The sequence below is a fragment of the Candoia aspera genome, chromosome 2, assembly GCF_035149785.1.
Source record: "Candoia aspera isolate rCanAsp1 chromosome 2, rCanAsp1.hap2, whole genome shotgun sequence".
In the NCBI taxonomy this organism is placed as follows: Eukaryota; Metazoa; Chordata; class Lepidosauria; order Squamata; family Boidae; genus Candoia; species Candoia aspera.
In genome coordinates, this window is record NC_086154.1 from 195115764 (window position 1) to 195131994 (window position 16231).

Below are 16231 nucleotides of genomic sequence, written 5' to 3' on the forward strand. Positions count from 1 at the left end.
GCCACATTTTAGCCTAGCACGTTGAAAGAAGAAATGTTTACTTTATGGTTGAGTGTCTGGTGTGGACCCAGGCAACTGGGTTGAATAAACCATCAATCTATTCACCATGGGTAAACCTCTCATATAAACACAGTGACTATCTGCACATGATTAACTGCGCCACACTTAACTCAATAATCCATTTTGCTTCTGTGTTTGCACAACACAACCAAGGGTTATGCTTTCTACACCATGGCTTATAGCTTAATGTGTTTTGTAAACCCCACAAATTGTGGCTCATTCAATAAATATGGTAAACCAGTTAGACCAGGTAATCACACTCACTGAAATGGTAACTTTCTTTGTATTACGGGAAAGTTCTATTTCATGTATGTCAGCACATAGCAGTAAACGACACAGAGGCCGAGGGGGAAAAATGCGGCAGGAAGGCCCCAAAAAAGACGTCTGCCTGATTCCCAGCTGGAAATGTCAAACGCCAAAGCGCCGCGGATCCTTTTCCTGGGTGCGCTCTCGGGCACCGTAAGGGGGCAGCCGCGTGCCTTCGCGAGCTGCCAGCTACCCACCACCCTCGTTCTCGGTGGTTCGGAGGGGCCACCGCGGCAAGAAGCAAGGCCTCTTCCCGAGCGGCGGCCTTGCAACATGTGGAGCCGGGGAAGAGCCTGCGCCTTCTCCGCAGCGCTGCTCCTCGTGGCCCGCCGACTAAGCAAAGGCTTGGGCCGGCGGAAAGAGGCCGCGGCGTGGTCCTTCCAAAGAGTCGCGGCGGTGGCGGCGGCGGCTTTTCCTCTCAGCCAGCCGGTGAGTGCGCTTAGCTTGCGCGGACATGCAGAGGACGGCGAACGGAAGCCCACAGGGACTTGCCCGGACCATCTTTTTCGGGAAAAGGCGAGGGTACGTCTTGGCGTGGGCCTTAGCGGAGCATCTGAACGTATTTCTCGCCATTCTCGGCGAGACAGGCGGCGTCTCGGTCAGGAAGGGATTGCCCCTGATCTGCCCAGGAGACGGAGCGCGCTTCGCTTTACTCCTCGGCGTTTAGGGCGCGAGAGGCAAAACCCGCCCTCCTGGTTCAGGCGGCGCGGGACTTTGAGGGGCAGCTGGGGGCTCTGTAGTCTCGTCATACCTTCTCTGTGATACGGCTGGGGAATTAAGCCCTTCGCCGAGTCCAGTGCATAACTTAGAGTTTGTTGTCCGTAGATTGGTATGGAGGCCACTGATAGTCTGAAATAAAAAGACCATAATTGTTCACCTCCTTCGTCCATGCAATGCCGTGGATGGGAAGGAGGAAGAGGAAACGCAAGTTTCTCCACATGGGTGTTGAAGCTCTTGGAGGGCAAATCTGCCGCCTTTCTAAAGGCTGACGAATTCTCCTGTGCTCGAATGCTGAAACAGGTAAGGGAGGGCGTGGTTACCTAAGAGGCCAGAGGCACCCTTAAATGGATGCACAGCATCGGCTACTTGCATACAGTAATGATATGTTGCCAATCCAGTGGGTGGTTTTGAATGATGTGTGAATGCAACAGAATCATCAGATTCTGTTCTTCAAGAAATACTTTTGTATCCTGTGCAACATAGGCATTTTAATTGCTTGCACTCCATAATTTGTACTAGGAAAAAAAGTAAGCATAGTTTATTGATTTCTGTAACTTGTGCTTAAAGCCCAGATGGACATACTTAAGATTAAACTCCATTGCATAGAATGGGATTTACTCCTGAATAAATATACATAGGATTCGTTTGCTTTTATATTGGGTGAGGGGTTCTACCTTTTGCTTTTTCACTCTTAGGAATCCAAATCAGTTTCCCAGTTTGTATAAGTATTTAAATATTCATATTTAGATTTATATAAAAGAAAGTAGTTCAATAAATAACTTCCTATGCTTGGAACGTTTCCATAACCCTGGTATTTTAGTTTGTAGACAAAGCAGAATGATCTTCCTGCTGTTGTCCAAAATGCATTCACTCCCAGGAGTAGAAGCAGCAATCCCTTTAATCTATTACATGAGCACAGAGGTAGTATCTGTAATTGATGTAGGGTGTTTATGCTATAAGAAATAAAATGAGTTCCTGGATAATGAAGAGAGAACACTGATCTGAAGAGAGCCAGTGATGCATATGTAAGTAAAAGGGAAGCTTTTTATGTCCCAGAAAATGCTGAGTGTTTTAACAGCTACACAGTTTTTCAGTATGTCAGTGCCTTTATTCTGCTATTATTACTTTGTGTTCTGACTATTGTCATAGTCTCCCACAACTCAGGAAGGAAGATATCCCATAAGGCTCCAACTTCAGAGACCTCAACAACTTCTGCTTTGCCCCCCCCTCCTCTTCTGCTGTTAGAAGAATCAGCTGGCCCTAGAGAAAGTGAAGGAGGAAGGAAGGGATGGACTTGATAGACCCTCTCTCTCTGCTGCCTCTTGACTGCCCAGTTCTCTCTGTCCCTCTTCACCAGAGTGGTGACCTGGTCTAACTCAGCTTGGTCTGAATTCTGTTTGGATTTTGATAAGCAAATGGAAGAGTAGTTCTGGGACTGAATCAACTCCATGGGCTGTGATCTGTATTGTTACTGGGGGGAAAAATACTACCAGTACTTCTAGTGCAGGGTACTCATACCGTATATATCCAAAAGGTCATTCTCATGGCTTTGTAGGATAAAGACCTTTTTGTGGTCAAGATGGGGCAAGCCAAACTCAATCACATGGCTCTTTCTGCATGTACCTAAACAGGTCTTGTGGGAGATAGATCTCAATGATGTAACCAGCTTATTTTGTCCAGAGAGCACTAGTTTTACAAAATGCATTTAATGTGATTGAGATTCTTTAGGTTTCATTCAGGTGCTGTTCTGCCAACTTGCTGTACAGCACAAAAAATAACCTGTTGTCTTGTATTTTCACTTGTTATATTTTCTCTGGACACATCACTTGAGTGAAGCCCCACCCTCCCCCAAGATATTGACAGTTTGGTCTAGTAGCTAAGGCACCAGGCTAGAAACAGGAGACTGAGAGTTCTAGTCCCACCTTAGGCATGAAAGTCAGCTGGGTGACTTTGGGCCAGTCACTCTCTCAGCCCAATTCATCTCACAGGGTGGTGGTTGTGGGGAAAATAGGAGGAGGAAGGAGTACTAGGTATGTTCCCCACCTTGAGTTATTTATAAAAATAATAAAGGGGTAAAAATATTTTTTAAAAGTTAATACCTATACTTGTAAGGAATGATAAATAAGACTAAACAGACTGGTTGATGTATTTAAACAGCTGGAGATGGATTTAGAAAAACCAATTCAGATCAATTTAAAATTCCATAGACATTTAGGAGCTCAAATGAGTTTGCAAGCAGGATTAAAGAATAAAGAGCTGTCAGTATTGTTAATGATAGTAATACTTGGTATGACCATGAGGACTGAAGGATCACATCTCTAAGGTTCTGTTCATATGACAGGTAAGGAGCACATTCTGTCATTTCATATCCTTACATGCTGCAGTTTAGCCAAGCTTTTTGGTTTAACTATGGTATCTGAATCCAAAATCATTTGTTGAATTGATTATCAACAATAAATGTTTGGTGCAAATAGTCTGCATAATCCCTAAATTATGACTATTTAGGATCTGGATGACATGGTAAACTTTGAATCATGGTTAAAATGCAGTATCACCCACGGCATGAAATAGAGCCATGCTTATTTACCAAGCTGAGTTTTGTGTGTCACAAAATACAACCTTGAAATCATGGTATTTACTTCTAGCCTTCTTTAAAGCTCTAAATGTCTCAAGATACAACTCACAGAATTCTTTTTGGCCATGCTGCCTGAGAATTCTAGAAGTTGTAGCCCCAACTCATCTGCAGGTCACCCATTTGGCAAAAGCTGTAATTAAGTTGTTTGAAACTTCTTTCACAGGATGCTCATCTGCATTTTTTAGACCATGTTCTGACAAACAGAGTCAAGTGTATTCAGCTTATATTTGAAAGAAGCACAGGAACTCTCATAGACAAAAGGTATGTTGTATATACAATTGATAATGTATTGTGTGTTTTTTTTCAATGCTAAATTAGTGAACTGGGGAAAGTTGGTTCAAGGAATCCTTAAGTGAAACCACATGACCTCACTAATTTAGTATAAACTCTTACTGTATTGTAGCATTAATATTCTTAAGTGAGCTGCTCCTACCACTTAGCTGACAGGCAGGACCAAATAACCGTTTTTGTAGCCCCTAGATGGCAGAAGATAGCATCTTCCTAGTTTTCAGTCCTATGCTCTGGTCAGAAGGTTACTATAGGAGTTCCTGGCTAAAGTTTACCCTTTCCTTTCTTTTCTCTGTTCTGCTTCAGAGTAAGTCTATTATTCTGTTTTCCTACTGGTGCTGAAGGGTATACTTAACTGTTGCCCTGTTGTATATAATATTCCATTTCACCAGGAGTATCACCACCTTAGCAGCACCTCCATTAATGATCTATTGAGCAATATGTGGTCCTTTTTAAATTTTTTAATGAAACAATGCAGCTTAATTTACAAGTCTCAGCTAGAACTAAATCTCAGCTGATTTCATTCTTTATGGTCTATAAACTTTTCCCCAATCTTTATTAATGAAATATGAAATGTTTCTGGCACTAAGTAGTGACAAATATCTTCAGGTCTAGATTTTTCTCCTCTGTGTGTTCATATTCTCTTCCCCTTGTTCTCAACAAGTAAATTTGAGTGAATCTTTATTCATATGACTTACAGCTCATTAAATGAAACCACCTATGAAAAACTTGCTGAAGAAACACTGGAATCATTAACAGATTTCTTTGAGGATTTGGCAGACAAGCCGTTTACTTCTGAAGATTATGATGTCTCCTTTGGGGTATAATGTTATTATTGTTTTCTATGATATTTCTTTGTAAATTCTAACTTGTTTTCAGGTAGAACATTTAAAAACACCTTTATATGTTATTATTTATGACTGCAAATATTGGAGATTCTGCTACAGTTCCAGAATTCTAAAGCTATTATCAGAGGCAGTGTTTCTCAAGGGCAGTGAAATCACTGGTCAGCCTTTTTCAATGTGAAGCACTGCAGATATACTGCAGTCCAGTGTAATTCTGAAAACCATGCTTGCTTAGAATCAAGCAAGTTGAAGCCCAACGCATTAGTGGGCTTGAAGTTGAGAAAGGCTGCAGAAATGAACAAATGCACATCTTTAAAATTTGCTGCATCATTTGGAAACTTCACGCAGCATACTATGTAGGCAGGCATTGTCATTCCCTAATACTGTTTCTTTAACACCTCTCAGGCTCTTAGCATTAAACTTAAAAATTCAAGTTATTGCTTCATTTAGCTCCTCCTACATAACCTTCATGATTCTCTGTATCACAGAATTCCCCTGCAGAAATGTTTGTTCTTGTCACAGTTCAGGATTAGCGTTTTTCCCCCAGTTCAGTTGTTCAGTTATGGTTCTGGATTAAAGTTTTTTTGGAAAGTGTGACCAATAAGACATGTAACACTTTTGTGTGTGTGTGCACATTTCTTCTTCCCTTCCCTTCCCTGTCATACTGACTAGGTACCTCCAGATTAAAGTCTCAAACACATTATTTTATGGGGACTCCAGAAAATATTATTTTCCTTCTCCATACTTGCCTATTTTCCTATTATTTGTTCTTTTTTCTAACTGCAGAAAACCTGTTAAGGAGTGAAATGAAAAAATAATTGCACAGTGGTCATTAATAGGAGGATGTCATCTGGAAGCACCTATTTTTATCTTCTAATTTGATAATTATTTTTAGTTAATGGACTGGTTGTGTTGTGAGACCACAAGATGGCATACTTGGGAAAAATGTAACAAGTGAGATGCCATTTTATGTTTTGCAATTGGGCAAATATGAGTGCATTTACAATATGTGTGATTTGGAACTAGTGTGTATATTTTGCTAAAATTCCTGGAAGCTAATTGATACAGGCAAAGTTGATAAAAGTAGAAGAGGGAATTAAATGAAGCAAATAATTTAATTTGATTGAAGTATACCCATATAACAATGATATGAGTAATTCTTCTAATTACTAAAGTAGCCTCTACTTAATATCTGAAAAGCGCCTTGCGTAGTGAGATTGTTCAAAGGTTTTTTAAATTTTTTTATTCTGTAGAATGGAGTACTAACAATAAAACTGGGTGGAAACATGGGAACTTATGTGATCAATAAGCAGACACCAAATAAACAGATATGGCTCTCTTCTCCAATCAGGTGAGTTTAGTCTATAGGTTACAATGATTTGGAAATTTGAACTAAAACATCTTTATGCATGATATCATTCAATTTATTATATATCATTCTGAAATTTCTAAATCTAAATTGTCCAGGTTCTAGACTTTGCCATATTATAACATAAATTCCCTGCTTAGCACATAGCCTGGGATTTTCTGGTGTCTCTCATCCATATACCAACCTGAGCCTGCTTAGCTTCCAAGCCCAGGTGAAGTCAGCTAAATGCTACCACCTGCTAATGCTTTTGTTTTAGTTGAAAGGCTATTTATTGGGTGTTGTTTGATTATGGAAGAAGTAAACCATCCTTTGATTCTGTAATTTTCAGTAACAATTGTTTTTCCTGTTGTAGCCTTACAAATCAGTTAAGTAAATAAAATACTTATTAGGTATTTTAGGTAGCTAAATGTGTTATTTCTTCTGTAAGCACACAGTATCCAAATGATAAGAGAGTGTCAGAAGATAGTACTAGCTGTCAATTTCTATTCTCCTAGAACACCTTAGTTACATGTTTTTCATAGGGATGTCCTACTGGTATTAACAATGTATATTTATGCACCAATGGTTGTGGTAGTCATAAAGCATTTGTATGGATATAAAGCTGACAAACATTTTTACAAGGTAGTTACTCAGTTAAGTACATGTAAAAATAACCCAGCAAACAGATTCAATCCAGCCATACAATTAGATTACATACTAATTTTTGATACAAGGTGACTGAAAGAAATCTATCCTGTAGCTATCCTGATCTATGAAAGGAAAATTCAGCCATATTTTCTAGGGAGGGATAAACACAAGTGTTTTGCAAACTGCGCATGGACAATAATTTGTATTGAGCTAACTTTTTAAGTTCTTATTGTAGAATGAGTGAAAAAACTAAAACTTCACAATGATTTAAAAAACTATAGTAGTCTTGTTAACCAGATATTTGTTCAAACTTGGGTGCTGTTGCAGGTATTATTCAAACTGTAGATTGCCAGTTAGGACAAAATGGTAAATTTTAGTTTGATTATGCTAGAGAGATACACTAGTTGTAAAGCAAGGAAGGAAGAGGTGTGTGCCATGACTATAATACAATGGTGTAATTCCAGCGTATCCAAAGGAATGTGATGAACTTGAACTGTATAATCAAGAACTTGTCAAGTTTCCTTTCTTTTCCTTTCGGCTGTTCTACAGAATAGAGTAGTCTTCTCACGTTTTAATCAGGGTTAATGTGTGAGTTCTATGAGTTGTGTGGACCTATGCTTTTATTTTATGCATTGTTCCATCATATTTTGTAAATGTTTAAATTTTAGCTCTCTTCTAAGACTTATGTCTTAATTTTTCACAGTGGCCCAAAACGTTATGACTGGACTGGAAAAAAATGGGTTTATTCTCATGATGGCATTTCTCTTCATGATCTATTGTCAAAGGAACTTTCACTTGCATTACAAATTGAACTGGATTTATCAACTTTAACACATGCTGGAAGAGAACATAATTCTTGATATCTATCTATAAAAATCCAAAGACTTTGACCTGTTGCTTTCTTCCCCACCATATACTAGTTTTAATATGTTTGTCCAAATTTAAATTCTCAAAACATTTGTTGTTGAAACCAATTTTATTAAGCACCGATGGAAAAAATAATATATTTGTCTTTGACTTTACATGTTTTGGTTTCTTTCTCTTGTGGTGTCAACACAACAGTGCATCCTAACTCCTTAACCAGAGTTAAGAATGACACTGGAATTACTACTGAGAACTACTATTGAAGTATGCAACCATAAACCATGCTAGTTGGGATTGCTGGGACCTGTAGTCTTTAGCACATTTGGAAGATATTGCGATGGGAAAAGATGGATTAAATTATTTGGATACATTAATGCTACCAGCATTATGAAGATGGTGAAATGTTTCTGCAAGATGGTATCCAATTGTGATATTTGCATGAGGGTTGCCAGCCAAAGTGGATGCATTTGCTGCACTCCACTATCAATAACTTTTATAATAATGGAAATATTCAATGGGACTGGCATATTCAAGTGATACATCTAATATATCATATTATGCCCCAGCATAGAATGCCATTGTATACAACAATTTTTCAGTAGCCTTTTCATGAAGTTATCCAATAATTCTTATAAAAGTGAATCTAATTAGTGGGATATTTATTACTTTAAGAAACAGACTAATTGAAATAGTATGCCTGCCTATTTCATGTATAGAATTAGAAAACCTGAAGTTATTGAATTAATAGTGAGCTGCATAGAAAAACTATGGGATTAAGTGAAACATCTTCATTAATTCAATGCAAGTTTAGATTTTAAGATGGGTAAAGAAACTAGGACCTATGCAAAGCATTTGAAAGAAGTGTTTTGCAAAGCATGTTGCTGTGACCGGAAGACTTCTCAGAGTGTTAAAATAGCTATGTCCTTTGGAAGGCTGTCATGGCTGCTTCAAAAGCTATCCTCAATTCATTGTCCTAAATTACAGACTTAGAGAATATTTGTATAAGCTTTTATTCTCTAGCTCAGAGGTGAGGAACTTCAGGCTCAACCTTGGACTGACCTCCTATAATTTTCTGAGGACCAAATAATACAAAAAGCAGAGGCCAGGCTTTCTGAAACCTTATTTATATATGCTCTCAGAGAGAGACATTCTTCACACTTGGCCTTTCCTGCTGGGCAGCAGAGGAGCAAGACCTGCTTGCTTTGGGAAGCCTCCCCTTGGTGTGAGAGGCAGACACAGGCCTTGGACAAACAGCGAGGCTTTTGTGGGACCTTCTCAGGCTAGAGAAGGAAGCTTGCAAGCCAAATCCTGTCCACAGACTGGAGGCTGCTGTAGTTATGTTCAACCCAAGAATGAATGCAAATTTGAAACTGAACTCAGGCAAAACTGAAATAATGATGGTTAGCATTTGACACCTATATGAGGCTGAGATGGCTGACTTCCCAACATCCGGTTTTCTCTAATTAGTCTCAGCCTTGGTTTGCTCTCTGAGAATTGCTTCCAAGTTTTGGATAGAGCGAAGAAGATTCATGTGTTGTGAACTTTTTCTCTTAAACTCTGACCTAGTTTTTGTAGTTCCACTGTCCTTTAATCATAATGTCCTCTAACAATGAATTAGGGTGGTAGTGAGATATATAATAAGTCATTCTTCCATTAGTAGCATCATTATAATGGCTTTCCAAGTTAATACAGATTTATGCTATAGGGGTTGAAGCAAAGAGGAATTTGCGTCATCCCCCCTGAATCTAACAATTTTAATAAAAGTGAATAACTAAAAACTGTCTAAACGGGATGTCTTTTTTAATTGTTGTTATAACCCCCAGGTTTAGCTCTTTGACAAGTTTCTTCTTAAAAATATTTGCTGAAACTTGAATCATGTTCATGCTTGCCTGATATTTAAATCACTCTGAACAAGGCAAAGTTCAACAGGAGAAAGGTAAGTTGTTCCCCCTCAGCCTGCATTTTGTTGTAAAGAGTACATAGTTGAACAATGAGATAGGATCTACTGTTTCCTTGTTATAAAAATGCTGCAACGCATCTAACTTCTGGAGTTCTGCATTCTTTCAAATGTTAGAAATGTTAAATGTATCTTCTGACATAGAGCACTTTGGATTTTTATTAATAATATTTGTCAGATCTGAACATGGGTAACATGAGGGAAGTTGTAGGGAATTGGGGAGAGCCTCATGATTTGCAGAAAAAATAAAAAATGTAGATGGGAAAAAGCCTCCCAATATCCCCATTAAGAGTGTGATCATTCTCAGGGGCAGTGAATGCTGACTGACTGTCAAAGGAAAATAACCATAGCTCTATATCTCGGACTGGGAAGAAATATTTGTGTATTTATTTATTTGTTAAATGTATACACCACTTACCTCACTATAAAAGTGACTCTGGGCGACTTACAAATAAAAAGTCATTAAAAAAAACATAAAAATGAAGAAGATAAAAGAGGAAAACTAAAAGGCAGAGTGAGTGTCCTTAAGCCGCCAACCACCCCCAGGGCTGACTATCACTCTTGGATCCCCAAGTGTCATGTTCATCGTTGCAATGTTCAATGTACATCATAACGTTTTGCATGCCATGGTGCTGACGTGCGTTCCGGTTGGGAGGGAGCTGCTGGGAGACCTTGTACCAGGCTTTCTATCTCTCTTCATTGGGATGGAATGTGTTTGGGTTATTGTTTGTGTTCAAGGTCCTTTTTCCCCGTTGATTAGCAGAACTCGTTAGGAGCACCTGGGATGGTGAATTTGAAACAGTTGAACGAGGGGGAGGGATTTTATTCACGCCGAGGGTTTTTAGTTTCTATTTGGTGTGCTTTTGCTCATTCTCAGCTTTCTTTGTACTTGCATACTATTCTTAAATAAACCAGATTTTATTCAAGCTCCTGCTTGTGAGTCTGAGATTAATTTAGGACAGGCAACCCTTACATAAAGCTGAGAATCCTTTTTGTAATACCCGTTAACTCCTACCAAGTGCAATTCTTGTGAGGAAAAGAGTTAATGATGGCAGAGCTGAAACCAACGTCTGGGGTGCTGGAACCGCAAGCTGATCCAGCACCGCAGAGCCCCCTTCCCCCTGACCTTTCGTTCTATCCGAGGGGATCCAGCTCAAGCCCTGAGCTGGGGTGATCTAGTGATGAGGGAGAACCCAAGGCAGAGGCGGCCAGTACTTCCTGGAAGTACCGGTTCCCACTGACCCCAGAGGGGGAATCGACAAAAGTGGCACCAGAGAGACAGCCTGACGTCCGACGGAGGGAGGAATTGGTGACCCCAGAAAGGATGAGAAGATTGGAGGTGAGGATGGATTCGGTGGAGGACCTGTTGAGAACCCTGTCTGTCGCGATGGGGGACCAGGGAAACCGAGACGAGAGTCCTCGCTCTGCGCAACCCTCTCCCCTCCCTCCCAACGGACCACCGATAATCTGGGCCAGGAGGCGACACCAAGACTGAGCTTCACCCTGACGAGGGTCCTCTGAGGTGACCTGGGGACCTGCTGCTCAGCCCGCAGTTGATTCCCCTCCAGCAGGGAAGGTGGTGAAGGACTTTGTGGTCAAATTCGATGGGGACCCCACCAAACTATCCTTCCTAGCCAACGCAAAGACCTACATGAAACAATTCGGGTCGTATTTCACGTCAGAGGCGGCTAAGATATCGGCCATTACCCCTAAGCTGAAAGGCAGAGCAGCGGACTGGTATGTCCAACTGACGGAGGCTGGTGCTCCTGAACTCGGGTCGTTTGTCGACTTCATGTTCGCCTTGAAGCTGTTTTTTGACGAACCCCTGGCCAAGGCAAGGGCTAAGGAAGCACTCAAGGAACTTACCCAGGGACCCAGGTCAGTAGCCGACTATGCCCTAGAATTCAAAGCTTTGGCGCGCAAGGTTCCCAACTGATCCCAGTCAACGCTCATCGAGCAATTTAAGGAAGGATTTAACCGAGACGTCCTCAGATGGGCACTAGGCAGAGACGACCTGGAGTCGCTGTATGAGTGGATCTGCTTGGCCGGTAAGGCTGAGCATGCCCAGTGCACCTACATGCAGACCCGGCGAACTGAGAAACCAACAACCCTGATGCGGGGACCCCGGAGTGGAGCGACGGCTGCCTCACCAGGCTGCTGAGCAGGAGACGAGGAGAAGGATCGCCACTATGCGCATGGGCAGTGTCTCCGATGTGGAAAAGGAGGCCATCGAGCTGCAGATTGCCCGAAACTCAAGTCCGGAGATCGAGCGATGAAAGTCCCGGCCAAGTCGCCCCCGGCATCACGCCGAACAACTGCGGACAAGGGGGCTGCCGACGTCGAAGAAGACATATATCTCTTCGCAGAGGTCGAAGATACTGCAAAAGAACCGGCGGGAAACACCAGCCACCTGCCCTGAACTGTGCCCTGGGGCAGGTGAAGGAGGATGGGCGTGAGGACACTATGGTGAGTGCTGATTGCCCCACTCTAGCAGTGAAAGTGAAGCTGGGCTCCCGGACTAAAACCACGGAAGTTTGGGCACTAGTTGACTCTGGGTGTTTGAGGTGCCTCATCCACCCCAATCTAGTCACCACATTAGACCTGCCTAGTTTTCCTCTCCAGCAGCCCTTGATCTTCACCCAGCTAGACGGGTCAACGGTGGGGGGGGGGGGGTCCAGCAACTCATTTCACTGGAAATGTAGCGATGCAAATGGGCAGCCACAAAGAGGCTTTAAAATTTATCATTGCGCCTGTAGGCGATCCCATGGTAATTCTGGGAATCCCCTGGTTAACTTGGCAAAGCCCATATATAAATTGGGAGCACCGGACCCTTACATTTAGGGATGGGTTTTACCAAGCTCCTACAGTGGGGTGACCCTTGACTGGGGGGAGAGAGGGCTGCGATCGCCGTGCCGCGCCCCAGCTTGCCGCAGTTAGAAGGGCTGCCAGACCGTTATCAAGACTTTGCAGACGTCTTTGGGGAAATGGAGGTGGACCAACTGCCACCTCATCGCAAAACTGACTGTGCAATTGAGTTGCTTCCCAACGCGCAACTGCCCAAACCAAAAATTTACCCAATGTCTAAAAAAAGGGCTAGAGGCTTTGCGCGAGTTCATTGACAAAAACCTGTCACGGGGTTTCACTGAGACTGCCAATTCCCCAGTTGGAGCTCCTGTGCTCTTCTGGGAAAAGAAAGATGGGACACTCAGACTTTGTACAGACTATCGGGGGTTAAATTCAGTCTCCCTATGTAACAAATATCCTCTGCCTCTCATGAAAGACCTGTTAGCCCACCTATCAAAAGGGAAAATCTTCTCCAAGCTCGACCTTCGCGAAGCCTACTTTCGCATCCGCATACGAGCTGGAGATGAGTGGAAAACCACTTTCAATTGCCCATTAGGATCCTTCCAATACAAAGTCCTCCCGTTTGGCTTAGCAGGTGCGCCTGGAGTGTTCATGCAATTGATTAATGAAGTGTTGCATGATCACTTATTCAAAGGGGTTTTGGTCTACTTGGACGATGTTCTCATTTACTCTGAAAACAAGAAGGAGCATGAACACCTTCTTAAGCAGGTGTTGCAAAAACTTAGGAAGGCCAAGCTATATGCCAAGCTGTCCAAATGTGAATTCCACAAAACCCAGCTGGACTACTTGGGCTATCAGGTCTCCGACAAGGGAATTGAGATGGACCCTGAAAAGATTAGGGCCATCTTAAATTGGGAACGGCCCCGTACACAACGGCAACTGCAGTTTTCTGGGGTTCAGCAACTATTACCGCCAGTTCATCCAAGGGTTCGCTGAAATTGCCTTGCCCCTCACCGAATTGCTGTGCATGAAGGGGTTGGGGGAAACACGCAAGGTTAAAAATCCTGGAGCGGTGTTAGATTGGACGCCCGAATTCCAGGCTGCATTCGAGAAATTAAAGAGTCTGAGATTAATTTAGGATAGGCAACCCTTACACCAAGCTAGTTGGCAGAGCCAGGTCTTGATACTCTTCCTGAAGGCCTGAAGAGTGGAGGCCAACCTCACCTCAGGGGGCAAGATGTTCCACAGGGCGGGGGCAATGGCAGAAAAGGCTCTCGACCCCGTCAGTTGAAATTCTTTAGCTGATGGGGTCTGTAACATGCCCTTCCCGCTGGACTGGCTGTTCTCGGATCAAATGACTTTCTATTGGTGATGGTGGATACTTGTATTATAGATATCCCTAGTACCAAAATGTGAGCTCTGAGCAAGCACAATAAGAGGAAGTCTATCCAAAGGAAACTAATCTTACTAAAAACAAGCATAGGAAGGAGAAAACAATATCTTAAGGCACAGTGATTAACTGATATGACGGATACTATAGACCTGTGACAGTATCACAGTGTTCTTTGTTCCCCAATACATCCAGACATTCTAGGTGAGCGTGGAGAGATGCTCAACCATAAAGAAACAAACACACAAAGGTTTCTGTGTGTGATCTTTGTCTTACAAAATGGAAGACAGGAAGAGCATGGAGGAGATCTAATTTGTGTTAAAATATAAGCTTGTAGCTTCATGATCTAACAGTGTCAGCCCTTTGAGGTAGGCCAGGACGAGAAACACACGTGTCCTGGATTCCAGGAATGCTACTTTATTGTTGAAGGGTATGTTAACAATCTTGAAAGCCTTCCCAAGCCTTCACATTCCCCATTTTAAGATCAAGGCAGAGCTGTTCTGAGTCTCTGTCACACTTTCTACTTTCCCAGGACTGAGTAATTGTTTTACCCTTTGTAAGTACAGACTGGGAAAACAGAAGACCGCCTGTTATTCTGCATGAAGGAGGAGGTGATATGGTCAAGTCAGCCCTGGATTAACCATTAAGCAAAATAAGCATGCATTTGGGGGGGGCACCATAGTTTTTTTCCTTCTAGCTATCATTCCCTTGACTCTTTCACTGCCACACTCAACTTTAGTTTTCAGCACTTACTGAGCCTTAATGTCAGCTAAGCAATGGAAGGGCTGAGGGGCACCACTGTTGGGCTGTGCTTAGGGCATCAGTTGGCCTTAATCTGGCCCTGGTCATGGTTGATGATATGCTCAGCACCACTTGGTCTGGCAGGTCTGCTGCAGAATGGCCCTCTTGTGTTCAGTTGTTGGCCTCTGTACCTCTCCATTGCCCTTTTGGCAATGAAGGAGACCAGAAGCTGCTTCCACAGCCATTTTCAGAGAGGGATAGTTGCCTTTAAATTAGCCACTTGAGTTAAGGAGTGGGTGCTGCCATGACCAGGCACCTTCTGCAGAATAGCAGTCTGTTACATGTTCCAGTGTGTGTGGTGAGTGAGAGGGTGAAGTTGATGAGGCTCATTCACAGCATTGTTCTGGGAAGGAAGCTGACTGGCCTCATTGCCATGGCATGATTAAGGTAGACTGTGGGGCAACACTTCTCATACCAATATCCAGGGCTGCAACTAGGGGGGGCAAGTGGGGCATGTGCCCTGGGCACTGTGCTGGGGGGGTGCCAAAATGAGTGCTGGGGGGGCACCAAAATGGGTGCAGAATCTATGTTTGCCCTGGGTGACACAGACCCTAGTTGCAGCCCTGCCAATATCCTTCCCCCCATGGGAGGGGAAGGCAGATGGGAGGGGAGGAATGGGCTGTGGTGTTGCTATGTGGGTGAGCCCACGGGCAAATACGATATAAAGTTATCTTACTGTACCTGCCAAGCCCATCCAGATGATTTGGAAATTGGCTTTTTTAAAAAAAGGAATATTATATTGATTGCTTCTGATAGATCCTTAGCATCTTAAGAGGCTTGACATGATGCTAGAAATGGGCCTTGAGACCATCTATAAGCCTTAGTACCCTAGTCCATTGCTCATTTCCTCTTTGCAAGATCAAGAGAACCAGGTCAGTACCAACTACTAAGGGGAGAGTTTGTGCTGATAACACTGGCCAGTTAAATAGTTAATGAGGTAGATCCACCCAGATCATTGTGCTTCCTTCTTTAGCTTTATTCCCCTCATTGCAAGGTATCTTTGCAATGCACAGTTGCATACAGAGGCTTTGTATCAGTTGTGCTTAGCACCTGAGACATTTGGGACACCCTTGGATGTGATGCAGGTTCACTAGCAGTGTTAATGGAACTGTGAAATGTGCAAAAATGAGGAGGAGGAGGTCTGAACATTATTGGAGCTCTACAAATTAGAAACCCTCACTAAACAGGTTGAATCCTAAGGAATTCAGGTGGTTCCAATATTGCACAACTGTATGATTGTTTATGCAAGACTGTTATTAGCTGCTTGCATTTTGACTGATCTAAGAAAAGATGTGGGGCTATACTACCTAGGTGTGTCACCTAAACACGTCAAATTTAGACTCCATTAGGGGTCAAACCTGAATCTTCATGAATGTGACTGCATCAAGTAGATCAGTTAAATGGCATGAAATGGTGCCTTAAATGCCATCAGTTAAATGGCATGAAATGAAGTGCTCCTTACTCTCAGCAAAAGAAGACAAGCTACCACTGTTTATTTTGATATTTCTGTGAGGAATGACTTGGGATTAATAAAGGTCAAATTAATATCATCTTTGAAAGATTT

At 42.5% G+C, this 16231-nt stretch overlaps 1 protein-coding gene across 1 annotated transcript; it reads left to right on the forward strand.

Moving 5' to 3' along the window:
- The first annotated feature begins 438 nt into the window (after positions 1-438).
- Positions 439-7872, forward strand: FXN (frataxin). The gene is made up of 5 exons (XM_063295118.1): positions 439-795; positions 3885-3982; positions 4710-4830; positions 6108-6205; positions 7554-7872. Exons 1-5 carry the CDS (start codon positions 466-468, stop codon positions 7708-7710), a joined length of 804 nt encoding a protein of 267 aa, XP_063151188.1. The 5' UTR covers positions 439-465; the 3' UTR covers positions 7711-7872.
- Positions 7873-16231: the final 8359 nt, after the last annotated feature.